The sequence below is a fragment of the Lutjanus erythropterus genome, chromosome 15 (genome assembly GCF_056507025.1).
Source record: "Lutjanus erythropterus isolate fLutEry1 chromosome 15, fLutEry1.hap2, whole genome shotgun sequence".
NCBI classification, from domain to species: domain Eukaryota; kingdom Metazoa; phylum Chordata; class Actinopteri; order Lutjaniformes; family Lutjanidae; genus Lutjanus; species Lutjanus erythropterus.
In genome coordinates, this window is record NC_139331.1 from 14,051,554 (window position 1) to 14,069,208 (window position 17,655).

The window sequence follows — 17,655 nt, forward strand, 5'->3', positions numbered from 1 at the left end:
TATTACATCTGGATGACGATCGTCTATACTTAAATGTGTGACTCTGTTCTCTTTGGCAGATTGAATCTGGGCGCCCCTTACCCTCTCCAAATGACCTCAAACGAAAAATCCTCATCAAAAACAAACGCTTGAAACCTGAAGTTGAACAGAGTACGTACACAACTTAACCTGTTGACTTAAATCTCTGCATTATATGATTACTGTGGTTTATGTTTGTGTGTGTGTGTGTGTGTGTGTGTGTGTGTGTGTGTATCATACAGAACAGCTAGAGGCCTTTAAGAAGCACATGGAGGCAGGAGAGACCAACACGACTGCCATCATTATGGGAGAGGAGAATGAAGACGACACAGAGAACAGTCAGCTAAATGACGGTCCGTTTGTCTGTGTATATAGTAATAATGGAGGAGTTTTATGCTAACATGTATATGACATGACACATTATCAAAGATGTCTGAAAAATTGTTTGAAAGGACAATGATTTGCAAACATTAATTTTAATAGCTTTTAATTTGATTTAATAACAATCACAATGTTTAAAGAACAAACATGACATTTCCAGAAAGCTGCATCCAGTGCAAAGAAAGTATAAAGTAAGATTGCTTAGTGCCACAGTTTGTTCAGATTTCAACTGAATGCATTGAATTAAAAAAAAATAATAATTAGAGAATGTATGTGCTCCAAAATCAATTTGTGTTTTTGTGTATGACTGTAGGAGAAAAGGAGGCTGAGGATAAAGATTTGAATTCAGAGGCCCCCAGCAGTCTGTCAGAGGCAACCAGTGAGAAAGAGGCCAACAGTGTTTCCCAGAGTAACACTGTCAGCTCGACAAAAGAGGAAGAATGCAGCAACAGTATCAAGAAGGTGGGTTGTCGCTTTGGTTTCTAAAATACTAAAATTAACTATGTATGCTGCCATGAATCAGTAATCATCCTTCAACTTGCAGTAGATCTCAGAGAGCAATGAGAAATGTTGCTGCTTTTATTAACCGTACAGAAATATAGAACAGGGTGGTATATTTGTGTAAATTATATCAAGGTCCCAGTGAAAAGGTTATAAGTTTGATAACTACAGCGTCCATACAGTATGTCATGAACTAATTCTCTGACTACATCGCTCTGTAAATCTGTAACTAAAACATTCAAGGCATGCAACATAAATAGGTATGAAATATCTATTATCATTATCAAATAGATTGAAATGTTGAGGTCTGTAGAAAAAAGAGTAGCACTATACCTTTACCTGCATGGCCAAAAGGCTTTGGTTTGAAAGTGCTTACCGTGCTAAAACAACAATGGGTGCCTGGAATATATTTTTTTTCTAAAATGTTATACAGAAGACTGTTAAGGCAAGGCATAAGGGAAGAAGATTACGATCTTTTTAATTTAGCATTTTGAGAATTAAGTTGAAAAGTCGAGAATAAAGTTGAAACACAATGTGGACTTTATTCTCAATATGGTACTTCAACTTTATTCTCGATATTTTGCCTTTATTCTCAAAATGTAAAAAAAACCCTCCTCCTCTGAATACTAATGCTCCATTGTACTTTTAAGATACTCTTTTTTTTTGACAGTTAAAATAATTGGATACTTACCCTTCATTGAATAAGTCATTATCGTTTACTGACATGGATATTGAGAGGAAACGTTTAATGAATGTTTTATCTGTCTGTGGTTCCAGGTGCCTGAAGATGAAGTGACAGAGATATCCGAAGCCACAGAAGCAACAGACGCTACAGATATCTCAGAAGCATCAGACCAAGACAATAACAAGAAGGCAAGCACACGACTGCCATTACACTCTCTCACTCATACACTTAGTCACTTCTCAGTAAAAAAAAACAACATGTCATGTCTGAGTTAATCCATCAGACCGATCCAGATGAAAGATAACTACTTGCGTATTGTCTGTATGTGTCCTGTGCAGGGTGGGGAGGAGGCAGAAGACTCTGAGGAAGCTCTGATAGCTCAATACACCTATGTAGGAGCCACGACTAATATCCACCCATACCTCTCAGCCATGGTCAACTACGCACAGCCCGTCAAGTTCCAGAGTTTTGATATGGCAGAGGGTGAGCTTTGAAATCCTGTATTTAAAAAAAAAAACTAGTTTCTACTGTGATCCTTAAAACCAAAATGTTCATACATATATAGAATAAACTGTACAAAGATGGTATATGAATAGGTAAGTCAAAAATGATCTGTGTTTTTTCTCTGGGTAAAAGCAAAATGCCATAAACTCTCTCCATTCCATTTCCTTTGTCTTTCAGAGAGGAACATCCACCACAACATGTCATCTTTTAATGAGTCTGTTGGCCTGGGTTATCTAAAGACCAATGCCATCGAGTTTGTCAAGTATCCTTTGGGCTTGAAGTTACAGCTGTGCTGCATTTATCTGAATAATAGAATTAGTTTTAGTAGATGTGGAAGCAAAAATATATAGAATTAGAAGTGGTCAAATTGTTACCATTCTGTATTAGGAAATTTTAATCATTAATTAATTAAATTAATGGCACCCATACTACTGCTACTGAACACTGAACTATAACCTTAACAAGTTGCTTTAAACCTGAAATAACAGATTTTTTGGCCACTAGTGGGCAGCAGAAGCAAGTTGTGAGTGGAACATTGACATACAATATCATCACCTTTTCAGCTCATATGACAAACTTGCTTACAGTTGCATATTTGACATCCAGCAGTTATGGAACAACATTATTATTCATTTAGTTGTGTTTCTGGCTACTTGGTCATTTTAAGTCCAATATTCACTCTCTTTTAGCTCTGTTTTGGTCTCTATTCACTCCTGAGGGAAATATCAGGTTTGAAAATAGCTGTAGATAGTGAAGTTGTGGGCCAAACAGTGAAACAATAAGCTGAAAGTCACTATAAAGCACCATAATTATGAACTCAGTGAACTCTGAGTTTTAACTCAACAGATTGAGGTCACCTAAATGAGAGCTGAATGGCAGGTCAGAGCTGATGTATTTCAGCCATATTTGTTTCCACTCTGCTGTCGGAAAAGAAGTGAAGGCCTCCAGAGGCCACTGTGCCTTTGGACTGTGTGACTTGGCCTGACACTCACATACACTCTGCCTCTCTCTATCTCCAACGGGACTGCTTGACCCAAGCTGTTCACACTAAAAATAGTCCTGCAGTCTGTTTGACGCACACGCGCACAAGCACTCGAATGCATACCCACACATGTGCGGGAAACACACATGCTCTCCCTCTTTTTTGAAGAGAAAAAAAAAAAATTCCTGAACGTCAGTGCAGCTACAACAAGCGTCAGATGAGCCGTATCTACCCCAAAGGGGGCCGGGTGGACTCCAGTAATTACATGCCTCAGATCTTCTGGAACGCAGGCTGCCAGATGGTCTCACTCAACTTCCAGACCCCAGGTACCACAGCACAGAACACACGACCTCTGACCTCACACACACCCAGATCATACACTGTATATACACATGCATATATAGATACAAGCACTCAGTCAACGTTCTGATCTAAGATCTAAATACAGCCTGCAGTGAACTTGTGACCTCACATACACTGAAAGCATCTTCTGCATGTGCTGTCTGGATCAACACAGACCCACTAATCAACAACCATCACTTACCCCAACCAGCTCGCACATGCACACATCCAAATATACACATGCCAGGAAGACATTTTGACTTGATGTTTATTTGAAGGGTTAGTTCACCCAAATTATTAAAAAAAGCACTGACTACTAGTGGTATCTAGCCATGCAGATAGATTTGATTTTATGGGCCCATAAAACCAATAAGAGCCATGGCTGTTCTTACTTAAAGAGGGTGTGGGTCCTCCTCCAGAGAGGCCACCTTGCTGACCTACCATGTCTCCACAGTAACCTGTAATGGGCAAACCTAGCCATAACGCAAGATGAGACCTTTTGTGTTTTTAGAGCATTACACAGCGACCATAGTTGGAAGGAAGACCACAGATATATACACATTGATGCTGACTTAGCCTTAGGATCATACCTCACTCTTGCTACCATTTTGATCCAGGCAAGACAAACCTGTGAACAAATACATGTAAACAAGGGAGTTGTGGATTATATGTTTATTTCTCAACCAATTTCAATGAGTTGTTTTTATATTCAAGGCTTAATGATTTACATGGAGTAAGAACAAAAAACTATAGGTGATAATCAGTTCACTTCGCAATTTCACCCCTAGATGCCACTAAATCCTACACACTGGTCCTTTTGATTTAAGTCCATGCATAAGCAAATAAGAGGAATGCTGAATTTTCTTTTTGGAAACAGCAATTTCTGGCTACATTGTTTGCCTGGATGTGCACTACATAGTAGAGAGGTAAATATTTATAAAGCATTTTCACCATTTTTGTGATCTAAGAATAAATCCTGCACCTCACTCAGACAATCACTATCCTGCATAAGTGTACACAGTCAGACTGTGGAGAAATTAGTCCTGTCATTTTGCAGCATCAAGTTCTCCTACTCCACTCACTCACTGTTTTTCCTTCAGACTTCATCTGTTACATACACATATTCACAAACTGTCAGTGCCACACACACCAATACCGTGAGTGATGCCTGTTGGAAAACAGCTGCTGCCCCATGGCTAGAGGCGGAATGGGTCAGACCATATGGCCTTCTGGGAGTGGAGCATGTGCAAGGCTGGAGGGGGAGGGTCACACAAGAGGCGGAGCTTCTGTGATGGAAGGATAAATGGTTGGAGGGGAGAAAGAGAGAAGACGTCAGGGGAAATGTACAAAGTCTGTCTCAACAACAGCAGAAACAAACAAATGCAAATGAACTGAATTATTAACAGTTTTAAAATTTGGTGTGTGTGTGTGAGAGTAATGTAAGAGCCTGATATATGTGGCTCAGACCCTAAACACCCTCTCTTCTATCCTGTCAGATCTGGCCATGCAGTTGAACCAGGGAAAGTTTGAGTACAACGGCTCCTGCGGGTAAGAACAGCTCCTCACTCCTGTCTTAAGCTCATTCCCGTCCGTCCCATCCTTCCCCTTCCCTTTCTCCACCCCTCTACAAAGCCCATCAATTAAAGGATGTCACATCTCATTAGTGGTTGCCGGCGGCAACCATAGCTACTGTCTGCCCCAAGAGCCAATGAGTGGCTTTGGGGAAGCAAGCTCATCGTCGCCCGCCTCTGAGGCTCTCTGCAGTCATCTATCTCTTCCTTTCTCTATCGCCGTCTTCGTCCCTCAGCTCTAATACTGCCCCCGAGGGCAGAGATTTTACTGCTAATGCTGGAAATCTCATACGTGGGAAGATCAGGGCTTTTGCAGACACCCATCATTACTAATGTGCCTCTGCTGGGCCCCTGGTTAGCACACACACTCCCACACACAAAGTCTTAGTACCTACTTATTCCCCATAGACCATTAGAGAGCTTAATTGAAACCAAGACATATATTATCATTAGGATTAGATATTTCATGACATCATTGTTCCCACAGTTGATGTTGAAGGTAGACTGATTTTTCTGTTTGTCCATTTTCCTCATATCCATCTTCTGTGTGTGTGTGTGTGTGTGTGTTAGGTACCTTCTGAAGCCCGACTTCATGCGGCGGTCAGACAGGATGTTTGACCCTTTCTCAGAGACGCCAGTGGATGGCGTCATCGCTGCAACCTGCAGCGTACAGGTCAGATTATCCGACTCCTCAGTCATGATGGACAATAGTAAAATCCTATAACTAAATAGAAAATTATATTATTTTAGCATTAAACTATTATCCATAAAGGTAAATATATCAATGTTCAGTAGTTTAAGCCTTGGTTATCTCACAACATGTGTTGTATTCCTCCTGAGGAAGGCTGTTGTTCTTTTCTTTTTCATATTATAAAACATAAGTTTTGTCTTATTATTCATATCTGTACTTCCTAATATACTTAGTCATTCATTGCAGGGGGTTATTCATTTTATCAGTTTTGAGAAAAACACCAATGGAAATACAAGTTCTTATGATCCCTTGTGACTGATGACTAACAAAAGCATTTTAAGAAAAACTTGTGCTGTGGCCTCATACTTTGACCGATTTAAAAACTGTGTATTTGGATTAGCTCAGCTAGTTTTTGTTTTGTAAATGACATTTTAAAATCCAATGTGAACATTAGTGGGTTTAATATTATTCCTGTGAAATCCTTCAAAAATATTTAAAATTATGTCCTCCTTTTTATTTTAGGTGTTCTCTGGACAGTTCCTGTCAGACAAGAAAATTGGCACGTATGTTGAGGTAGACATGTATGGTCTGCCAACGGACACCATCCGGAAGGAGTACCGCACACGTATGGTGATGAACAACGGACTGAACCCGGCCTACAATGAGGAGCCCTTCGTCTTCAGAAAGGTAACAAGAACAGCAAAAAAAGGGGGGCTGTTGGGTTAGGTGAGATAACGGGAACAGTATTCGAATGCTATGTGATATTTGAACAGACATAGGAAGAGGAGAAGGGATGAGATGGAGGACAGCCATGGTTTGGGTTGGAAGAAAGGTCTCAGTAATGAAGGAAGCTATTTGTTCTATTCTTACAACGGAAAAACAATGGAAGGAAAAGACAAGTAAGGTGGCAGTACTAGCAACAGTGAAGACAAAGGAGGAAGGAGTAATGCAAAATTACTGCTTAAAAATCCAAATTAAAAAGATTGTTCAAGAAAAAGAAACTTAAAGAGTGATTTGGGAGAGAGGAAAGAATAATTGTGGTCATTGCAAAAGTATCACAAACCAAATCAGAGTGGTACAAGAGGAGAAAGAACAAAGCATCTCGTTTGCCTGTGCTTTGGTTCACAGAGATGAAGAAAGGAGAAGAAGAAACAAAGGGCAGTGACAAGAAGGGAACAACATTAAGAAAGAAAGAAACAATTAGTGATGAAAAGGGAGAATGAAGGAGAGAGATTGGCGATATAGAGAAACGTGTGTGTGTGTGTGTAATAGTGCTGCTCTCAGCAGAATGAGGAGTCTCTCAGCCATGACTGTGACTCCAGCTTCCTAACACACACCATCAATCACAGCCTGCCGCAGTGCTGCTCTGCGCGCGCGCGCACACACACACACACACACACACACACACACACACACACACACACACACACACACACACTTCACAGTGCTATCAAAGAGGGGCATCACAAGCAGAGCTGCTGGCAACACTTGTTTCTCGCAGACACACACACTCAGATGCGCACACAGACACAAATGCTGCCACACCTTGAGCATGCATGCATACACAGCACTGTCAAAATGACTCAAGAGTGAACAATACACACCAGATGCACTCGCATACTGTACATCAGCAAGGCTGTGTTTGCCTAAGCGCACGCACGCACACACACACACACACACACACACACACACACGGGCGCTTCCACCCATTCATCTCCAGTGAGTATTCTTCGGCCTTATCTCTTACCTTCGCCTTCGTCTAGGTATTAATCATCCTCCTCTCTCTGTTCACTTATCTCTACACACAAGGCCAGTTAAGACTTTCATTCGCTCTTTTTTCCCTAAGGGTGAGCACACATAAACTCCTCCATGGACACATACACATACATACAAGATATTTTCCACTCCCTGTATGCATACTAGCTGTAGAGATGGCCTTGTCAGTAGGAAGATATGCTGTGTGCTATCAGGCCTTTTTCTGTGTATCACACTGTGACCGTCCCCTGATAGTGTCCCCTGCAGGTTCATCCTTGACCTTCCTCCCTTAATGATTCTGTTTCTGCTTTAGCTTAAAAACAACACCATTTCACTGCAATGGCTGTGAAATAGTTTGTCATTTACCTATTTTCACACCAGAATGCGTTAAGTAGACTTCCCACAGTTCCACAGGGTTTATGACCGACTGCTAACTTTTACTTTCCATCTCACTTTTTGTCCTCACACCCCCTTTGCCTCCCTGTTCCTCAACCCATTTTTTTCTCATTTATTCTGGCTCCTTCCCCCTCCCACCCTCCATTTCCCTTCATTCCTCCCTCCTAGGTGATCCTACCAGATCTGGCAGTACTGCGCATCGCTGTCTACGACGACAACAATAAGCTGATTGGTCAGCGCATCCTGCCTCTGGATGGCCTGCAGGCTGGCTACCGTCACATCTCGCTGAGGAACGAGGGCAACAAGCCCCTGTCATTGCCCACCATCTTCTGCCAAATCATCCTCAAGACCTACGTGCCCGACGGCTTTGGAGGTGAGGGGAATCATTACAAAACTTTATGTATATTGCTTTATGTGATTCCATGTGTAAATGCAGACTTGCACGCTTGTTTCATCCTTTGTTTTACTGCTCAGTTTATTCATGGCTGATAATAAAGTTATAGCCGACAGGGAGGGGAAGGAAAAAAAGGCAAGGCAGCTCACTTACTCTCTGCCTTGGGTTGGTTTGAACATTCAGAGTAATGGCATGGTGCAAATGATGATGACAGTGCATCTGCAGTAATAGACAGTTTAAAACAGGCAGAAGCATACAAATGAGCAGGACAATTGGAGTTGTCATTAAATAAAGCCAAGGGGCTTGCGCAGAGGAACCATTACTGTAACCATTAGCTTTGTTCTATAAGATCTGCTGCCAGAATCACTTTCCTACCAGACACACAGCACTGCACTAGGAGCTCAAAATAAAATCTTGTCCCTAAAAAACAGTGTTATTTAAACAATTAAGATCCTGCCCAATTCTTCATTAGGATACTTTGTACACATATTGAGGCAGTGGTTAATCTGCAAAGGGGGCAGGAGAGCTTTAGATGTAGATCTGTGTGAGTGGAATCAGATTAATTCACACTTATTAACACACTTTCTCTACCGCCCTTCTAATAAAACCACTTCAGAGATGACTCTTGAAAATATGTACTAACAAATCATTTTGTGGGTTTCAGCAATTGTGGATGCCCTATCGGACCCAAAGAAGTTCTTGACCATTGCAGAAAAGAGAGCTGACCAGATGAAGGCGTTGGGGATTGACACGGTAAACATGACAACAAACACACACACACACAAGGCTTCAGACTGAGGTAAACAAAATGCTGAGTTCCATACTGTTTGAGGAATTGTGCTTGACAGACTAGGTACTGTCTCTGTATTCAGATATTACTGCATTCATACAAAAAGTGTACCTACATGAAGAGTTTTCTCATTCGTAGAACGACATAGCGGACGTTCCCAGTGGAAGCTCAAAGAATGACAAGAAGGGAAAGGGTAAAGGAGACACTGTGAAGGCCAGTGTGACACCACAGGCCAGCTCAGACATGGCCCAGACGTCCAACTCTGCCCAGAATAACACAGCAGAAACCAAGAAGGGTATATATTGACTTAAAACATGCAAATTATAAACACCTACTCATTTACATTATATGCACACAGTTAAAGCACACTTTTCTCTGTTTTTTTCAGATACTGCACTCGTGCCTAATGTCAGCATTGATGACTTAAAACAAATGAAGGTTGGTATTCCTGACTTTTAACAAACTAACAGGGCTCAGATTGTAAGACTATATTAAATGTGAAAGAGTTACAGGTAATTGTGTATTATTATTTAACAGGTCCAGTGCATAAGATTTGTTGGGAAATTTGGCAGGAATGGAATATAATATTTATAGGTATATAGGCCTTAAAAAATGAATCATTATGCTTTTGTTAACTTAGAATGATATCCAAAATCTAAGATGATATCTAGTGTTATATCACAATATTTATATATCAGTATGTTGTCCAGCCCTACTACAGAGAGCAGGGGTCCTCTTCCACAGAGGCTGCTATGTTTTACCAACATGTGTCCACAGTAGCCCAGAACAGACAAGACAAACATTGGCTTTAGAGATGGACTTTCATGTTTTGCACAAGTTTCAAGGCCAGTGTAGTTTCTCCTAAATGCTTGGAAGGGTAGGGTGAGACAAGGTGACTGCAAGCTCACTGCTAGATGCCACTAAATCCTGGTCCTTTAGATTTAATCAAGAACGTAGGCTGTTATCAGGACTTTGTCATGTACTAGTTACCGAGCCAACTACAAATATTGTTAAAGCGTGTGAGGTGATTTTGTATGTTTTATAGTTACTGCTATATTATGATATTGGCGTAATGTTCTCATGAAATTGTGCAAAGAAAGGTATGGTAACATGATTCCGTTTCTGTTTCAAATTTCTCCACACTCTTCCCCAATATTATACTAAAAATTGTGATAAAACACACAAGAATAATAGAAAACTCTCCATTTTCAACACAATGTATCTGTGTTTCTACTGGCTGGCAGAATAGGCTATGCTTGTTGTTAAGTTATGCTTGAATGCATCCATCGGTGAATATTAGGTCAAAAGTGTAGTATGTGACCATACTGTAATATTACAACAGTGTTATATTATATTATATTTTCTCTTAGTAAAACTAACTAATCAATCTTTTGTACTAATAATGATCTCAAATACCTTGCAAAATACCTCATAGACTACTATGAGGTACTTCTGTATTATATAAGTGCTATCAAACAAAGCTTATAACTGAGGTATTATGCTGCCCCAATCTGGAATGTTTAAAGGCTATCCTTACATGACCTGCATAAGATAAAGAAATACACTTCTCTCCCACTGCAGACATACCTTAAACTGATTAAAAAGCAACAGAAGGAGCTCAACGCTTTAAAGAAGAAACATTCAAAGGTGGGTGAAAGTTTTGGTGTCGAACTCTGTGGTGGTAATGCAGAGAGGCTGGTGCTGTTTATTGATGCTCAGAGGGACAGAAACACAGCGAGGGGTCCGCCTCCACCTTTCATCTTCCACTGACCACTGCTTCAACACTGTATTCACATGCACACACACACACACACACACACACACACAGTCTCTCCATTACAGACACACATAGGTGCAGCCACATAATTAATGTTAAACATAAGAAATTAGACTTGCTAAAGTTGCTTTTCCTTTGACCAGTTTACCATAGAAACCATGGAGGCTGCTGGCTCATTCATAGTGGCTGATTAATTATCACAGTATTTGGTCCTTCTGCAGAACACATGTATAATAGTACCATCCAGACCCATCTGTTGACTGAATGAAGAGGACTGCTGGCTCATCATGTAGACAACAATAACATATGAATGTTTTAAAAATAATAATCACAGTTATGTATCACAGCTGCCTGTTTTGCTATGATTTCAAAATCTGTTTCAAGCATAATTCTCATATCTGCTCACCCAGAAGGGTGATACATTTAAAACTGTACTTCCATAGTATAAATAAATACTTAAATGACAGATGTTTTTTTTTCCCAATAGGATCAAAATACAATGCAGAAAGCCCACTGCACCCAGGTGGACAAGATGGTGTCTCAGCATGACAAGGAGAAGACAACCCTGGAGAAACTATTAGAGAAAGCCATCAAAAAACGAGGGTATGTGGGGAAAAAGAGAACATTATGTAAAAAGAAAAGAAGGGAGAAAATGGACATAATTAAATTACATTGCTTGGGTTTGCTGTCTGTGCAACTTCAGGTTCAGGGACATTGATCTGTAAATGTCACTTTCCATTCTCAGGGATAGAACAGTGTCAACTGTGTTAAAAGTAGCTAACTTGGGTAATATGGCAAAATCTTTTTGTTTGAGTTACATTATAATAACAATTAAATTTGACTACAGTGTCAGATAAAAAATATAATTCCAACACAACTTTCACACAAGCTTTGTTAACACTGAAAGGGAACTTGGTTTGTGATCAGTAAGACTGGTCTCTTAAAAGTCCGAACAATCCAATTGACTTCTCCCTTTTGAATGAATGCACTTCAACTAAATTTGATTTGCATGGCCTTAAAAATTGTCACTTGTATGCATGTGGTTTCGTCACAGGGAAAACAACTGCCAAGAGCTGAAGAAGGAGACAGAGGATAAGATCCAAACGCTGATCGCTGATCACAAAGTCAAGGTATCACAAGACTTCTTAACCCCAAAACCTCAAATTTATTATCTGTGATGATGACAAGTGCATCAGCTGTGGATAATTGACTTGAGCTGTGACGTGTGTGTGTGTTTGTGTGCGCGCGCAGGTAAAGGACATCACAGCACAGCACACTAAAGAGTGGTCGGAGCTGATCAGTAGTCACAGCAGCGAGGAGCAGGAGATGAAGGACAGCCACGTCACACAGCAGTGTGAACACCTCAAGAAACTCCTGGCCACCGTCCAGGAACAGCAGACCATGCAGCTCAAACTCATTCACGAACGGTGAGAGGCTCACACACATATACGTGTATATATGTATCTGAATTACTACACTGAAGCCTTGCTAATCTAACCAAGTTTTCCTGTTGTTGTAAATGCTGGTTGTAACATGTTTCCTTACAATACTTGTGTCTGTTTGTTCCTCAATTTTAGGCAGAGCAAAGAGATGCGTGCTAACCAGGCCAAGATGTCCATGGAAAACAGTAAAGCCATCAGCCAGGACAAGACCATCAAAAACAAGGCAGAGAGAGAGAGGTAGGTCACACATACTGTATATACTGCAGTGTATCCATCTGTCATGTCAATTACTCAATAAGAAGTCAACTTGTCTGTAAAATTGTTATGTTGTGATAGTTTTGTGCCACTTGTAACACCGTGGTCCTGCTCTCTTTTTGTTGTCCAGGAGAGTGCGAGAGTTAAACAGCAGCAACACCAAGAAGTTCCTGGATGAGAGGAAGAGGGTAAGTTTCTTACAATTTACATTTTAATATTTAGCTGGAAAATATACTGGGTATTTTTCCATTTTAAAGTGTAATGGTAATGCTTTAATACAATTAGGGATGTGTTGAAATATTAAACAATACTGCTGTCAGTATTTACATGTTAAACACCGGACAACTTCAACAAATTAAATAAATGTGCAATAACTTAGGAAACAATTTAACTTATTTCTATAAAATAACTGTTGAATCAGTATCAATCAGTATAATTCATTGCCATTCCAGTAGTCTTAATTTGATTTTACAGTATAAATACAACAGGACCCAGACATTTTCACTGTAACAGAAAAGATCTCTCAATATAATATTTGTTATTGATATTAAGCTCATTTTGCTTTCTTAACAATAGTGCTCTAGACAATAAACTAGATGTGATTGATCACAGTAACAAAGTTAAGTTGATTTTTCCTGGGACCATTCACCCACTGTGTGCAGAGATCAGTAGTACAATGCAATAAGGGTTGGGCTACAACTAACGATTATTTCTGTCATTGATTAATCTGACTACTATTTTCTTGATTAATTGATTAACAGTTGTTTGGTCCATAACTGTCAGAAATGGATTAAAAAACTGACAGTCAGTCAAAGGTCATGTCCTCAAAAGTTTTTTCCACAATCTAAGATTTTCAGTTTACTGCCTCAGGACTAAAGAAACCAGTAATTATTCACATCTAAGAAGCTGATATCAGAAAATATGGACATTCTTTATGAAAAAATGACTCAAAACAATTAACTGATTATCAAGATAGTTGGTAGGAAATTAATCTAACAGTCAATTAATAATCGATCAATCGTTGCAGCGCACATAAGGACAAAAACAATACAACAAATTTTCTAAAACAAATGTAGATGTTTTTTGTGTGTTCACTGTCTCCTAGTTGAATTTATATAAGTTACTACTTATTTGCAAAGTAACTGAATGTAATGTATCATCTTTGTCCCTGGTGTGTGTGTGCAGCTGGCCATGAAGCATCAGAAGGAGATGGAGCAGCTGGAGAAAAACCAGAGAGAACAGTTGGAAAAACTGGAGAAGTTCAATGAGCAGGTACCACATTAAATGACAGAAAATGAACCTTACAGTCAGAATTTCACTGCTAAAATATTGTAGAGGAAATTACTAACGATAACTTGGCATGCCTGCCATCCAACTTCAACATTTATTAAACACACTTCCTGCATAAAGCAGAATATCTCTCACTTTATGGTCCTCTGTGCTCCACCAGCTTTTTAAGTGTAAATGAAACTCGATGCTGGGGACTGGGGCAGTTCTTTGGCTGATTTGTTCCCGAGATAATGGCTGCAGTTTGTATCATTTGTGCTGTAAACTGTAATTAGTTTTGCAGGAAGTGTTCCACATAGCTGGCATCAGAATTGCCTCAAGCGGTTCAAAAGACAAACAATTCTGGTCCCAAAGAATAAACACAAAGTCCATATTAAAGAATCAAAGTCTCAGCTCTCGTGTGATGACTTACAACATTTCTTCATACAGGAACAACAACTTTGTCCTGAAGTGTTTCCTCAGTATAAACACTTAACTTGACTGTATCTTTCTGCCTTATATGTATTCAGTGTACATATCTCCATCTCTCCATTTTATTTTGCCATCTACCACCTGTACATGTCTTACATGTATGCACATATTCATTTGTTTTTAATATGATTTGCTTCTTTCGGCACAGCTTTTGAAATCACACCATGCAAACAAACAGGTTCAAGGTAGGCATTTCCATCTCATTCAACCTGTCATACTACATCTCTGTCCACCACTTGTCTGTCAGTGCATCATGTTTCCTTCCATCTTTTTCCCTCCTACCTCTCAGTCATGTTACTCATGTATTCGTTGCTGCAGTTTTCTGCTGAGCCTGTTAAAATCTGCATTTTCCTGCCATTCGAATGACTACTATAATAAGCACTCTGGAGGTGACTCACCACTGAGTAAACCAGGGGAGAGTAGTACATGACAGACCCATCTTTGAGGAGATTGTAAGATTAAAGAAAGAAGGTGATTCATTTTTCTTTGTGGTGTGAAATCCAATCCCCACATTTGTAGTCTGCAGCTCTCGGGGTGTCAGCAGTGCCAACTAGCAGCTTGAGTCATTTATCACCATGACTCACCAGCTATTACTAAGCAAAAACAGCCAGCTCCCAACCTGCCCCTCTGTGCTTTCGCTCCAGCTCATAATCATTTGCTTTCATAGTATGTGACAGTGTCCAACTGCAGACATTTTGTGGAAACCATTACACATCAGTCCTGCTAAGCATGTGGTTTATATTACACGCAAACATATGCCCTCAACAGGAGAAACAGATTTGTCTCTTAGAGATCAAGATCAAACTTGCACATCAAAACTACATAAAACACAAAAGGTGGATCCTCTGCATCTGTTACATCTGTGCATAAACACCCCATTTTCAGCTGGTATTAAAATGGTATCTGTACCTAAATACGTTATCCAATAAATAAATGATCCAACTTTGCCTTTGCTTTACACTTGATATTTTTTAATGCATTCTCATTATCCTCATTGATCAGAATAATTTTTCAGATTAGGTGCAAACCCTGCACCTGAGTAATTTAAAGCTACTACGAGGAGTTTTACATCAGCATACGAAACCATCCACAAGAAGATCAGCTATTTCTGTCTGGCTATTCTTACAATTGGCTGCCACCACTCCATGAAGTCAGATGAAACAAGCCTGTTTACATTTTCCCAGGCAAAGTTACAATTAGGAGTACCTTAGCCAGCTAAAAAGAAGCAGGGAAGATGTTATTTTAGCCGTTATATTTTGTAGATATGGCGGTGGAAATAATACCGCTTTTGTCCACAGGGGTCTCCAAAGAAAACAAAATAGAAAAGTTCCTTATAGTGGCTTTAAAGCAATAGTTCACCCAAAAATGAAAATTCACTCAATATCTACTCACCCCGTGCTGATGTGAGGATGGGTGAAGAGCTCGTGTTCACAAAAGTTTCAGCGGAAAACAGTGTTGCAGCCAAATCCAGTACAATTTAAGTGAATGGTGACCAGTTTTAAAATGTAAAAAAAAAAACAGAATTCCTCCATAGTGCTCATGTGGTGTAATCCAAGTGTCCGTAAGCTGCAACATTAAAAATTGAACCCAAAAGACACCATTTACACCATGTTTTTAGCCTAAATGTCAACTGTAGCTTCTCAGACTGGAGCTGCATGCACACACCTGAAGCAGGTACGCAAGTTGGGCCTTTCTCAATCTGGAAAGGATTTTGTACACTACACCATCAGGTTTCCGTTGCTCTCGCTCTGTAGTCCGCGACTGCATGTGAGTCTGTTGGAGCTGCAGCTGCCTCGTCCATCTGTCTGAGTTCCTTGTCAGTATATTCCAGCTCAAACAAATATGGCTGAGAAAGAAATGATGTTCCTCTTCTATGTCTAAGCCCTCAGACATTGCTTTGTTGAAAATTTGCAAAGTCAACTGTACATGTAACAAGTCAGTATTTCTGAGCAGATCTCTCTCTGTTGTGTGAGTCGCTTGCAGGTAGCATGTAAACACACGTAAACACAGGTGTGAAGGTATTGTGCGATCTCGTATATCTTGTGTCACGCTGCTTGGGTGAGAGCTTGTGTACCCACTTCAGGCGTGGGCACGTGGCCCCAGTCTGAGAGGCTACAGTTGACATTTAGGCTAAAAACATGGTGTAAATGGCGTCTTTTGGGGTCAAATTTTAATGTTGTGACTTACAGACACTTGGATTACACCACATGAGCAGTATGAAGACATTTTGTTGTTGTTTTTCTTGTTTTGTTTTTTCACATTTTAAAACTGGTCATCAGTCCTTTATGACAGTAAACTGAATATCTTTGGGTTGTCACTTGAGAGCAACATCCTTGGCTTTGGGAAACAGTGATCAAAATTCTTCTGGACCAAACAACCAATTAGAAAATTATTGACAGATTAACCAAAATAAACATTAGCTGCAGCCCTATGAGTGTCACAGATAAGGAAGTCTGTTAACTTTTGTTAAATTAACTTTTTCTGTATTGTTTTAAAATACGTTTATATTTAGGCAAAATTTAAACAACCACTTACTTTTTATGTTAGCCTAAAAACATGCCTGTATGCTGTGTATGGATGCCAAAATGTATGAATTGTGTTTACACCTACCTAAGACCATCTACCTTCCATTAACATGCATATTTTGTTATATCTGGGTAACATGTCTGTATACAAATTGTATTTTAATACCAGGTCTAACTGGGGTGCCAAACTTAAACTTGGTAACAAAAGACATAATGTGAATCCTCAACTGTTACACGTCTCTACTGTGAGGTTTAGTTTCTGCATCTGTGTGTTTATCTAACTGTTTTGTGTCTTCTCGAAGGCCAAGGACATGCAGCAGATGGTGAAGTTGGAGGAGGAGATGGACCGCAGACCTGCCACGGTGGTGTGAGCGACTGAGACTGAGACACAAGCACACGCACATATGCACACTCTCTCTCTCTCACACACACACACACACACACACACACACACACACACACACACACACACACACACACACACAGACACACACAGACACACAGACACACAGACAGACACACTCGTATACACACACATGCAGAAACACTCTACCGCTGATAGCCCAACAATCCAGAGACCCTGCCTACATCACTGTCTCTGTTCACACACAAACACACAGTAGCCCTTCCCACCACTCCATTCCTGCACCCTTAACCCCACCCACTAACTTTATACCACTGAGCCACTGGCGCTTCTCACTGACAGGGGCTTTAACCACTTATCGAGAGAGGAAATGTTACCTCGGAGTCAGATGCACCCCCTCCTCCACCGTACGTAGATTTAAATTTTCTATCGCCGTCAGTGTTCTCTGCATCCTGCAGGCAACACAAAACTGCAGCTATTGGTGGGGACACACACACACACACACACAGACACACAACACATGC

The 17,655-nt window shown here is 40.2% G+C and overlaps 1 protein-coding gene across 1 annotated transcript in view; it reads left to right on the plus strand.

The window, feature by feature from the left end:
- The window catches only part of plcb4b (phospholipase C, beta 4b), a 93,349-nt gene extending 76,142 nt beyond the window's left edge, over nucleotides 1-17,207 (plus strand). The window contains exons 18-40 of the mRNA XM_084737229.1: nucleotides 60-150; nucleotides 261-371; nucleotides 713-861; nucleotides 1,678-1,773; nucleotides 1,924-2,068; nucleotides 2,267-2,351; nucleotides 3,273-3,397; nucleotides 4,910-4,961; nucleotides 5,555-5,657; nucleotides 6,198-6,362; nucleotides 7,995-8,199; nucleotides 8,885-8,973; nucleotides 9,149-9,305; nucleotides 9,399-9,448; nucleotides 10,592-10,657; nucleotides 11,275-11,390; nucleotides 11,842-11,917; nucleotides 12,039-12,214; nucleotides 12,365-12,466; nucleotides 12,615-12,672; nucleotides 13,670-13,756; nucleotides 14,391-14,427; nucleotides 17,070-17,207. Of these exons, the coding sequence (XP_084593355.1) occupies nucleotides 60-150; nucleotides 261-371; nucleotides 713-861; nucleotides 1,678-1,773; nucleotides 1,924-2,068; nucleotides 2,267-2,351; nucleotides 3,273-3,397; nucleotides 4,910-4,961; nucleotides 5,555-5,657; nucleotides 6,198-6,362; nucleotides 7,995-8,199; nucleotides 8,885-8,973; nucleotides 9,149-9,305; nucleotides 9,399-9,448; nucleotides 10,592-10,657; nucleotides 11,275-11,390; nucleotides 11,842-11,917; nucleotides 12,039-12,214; nucleotides 12,365-12,466; nucleotides 12,615-12,672; nucleotides 13,670-13,756; nucleotides 14,391-14,427; nucleotides 17,070-17,146 (2,418 nt within the window). The 3' untranslated portion in view covers nucleotides 17,147-17,207. The remainder of the gene's footprint in view (nucleotides 1-59; nucleotides 151-260; nucleotides 372-712; nucleotides 862-1,677; nucleotides 1,774-1,923; nucleotides 2,069-2,266; nucleotides 2,352-3,272; nucleotides 3,398-4,909; nucleotides 4,962-5,554; nucleotides 5,658-6,197; nucleotides 6,363-7,994; nucleotides 8,200-8,884; nucleotides 8,974-9,148; nucleotides 9,306-9,398; nucleotides 9,449-10,591; nucleotides 10,658-11,274; nucleotides 11,391-11,841; nucleotides 11,918-12,038; nucleotides 12,215-12,364; nucleotides 12,467-12,614; nucleotides 12,673-13,669; nucleotides 13,757-14,390; nucleotides 14,428-17,069) is intronic.
- The last annotated feature ends 448 nt before the right edge of the window (nucleotides 17,208-17,655 follow it).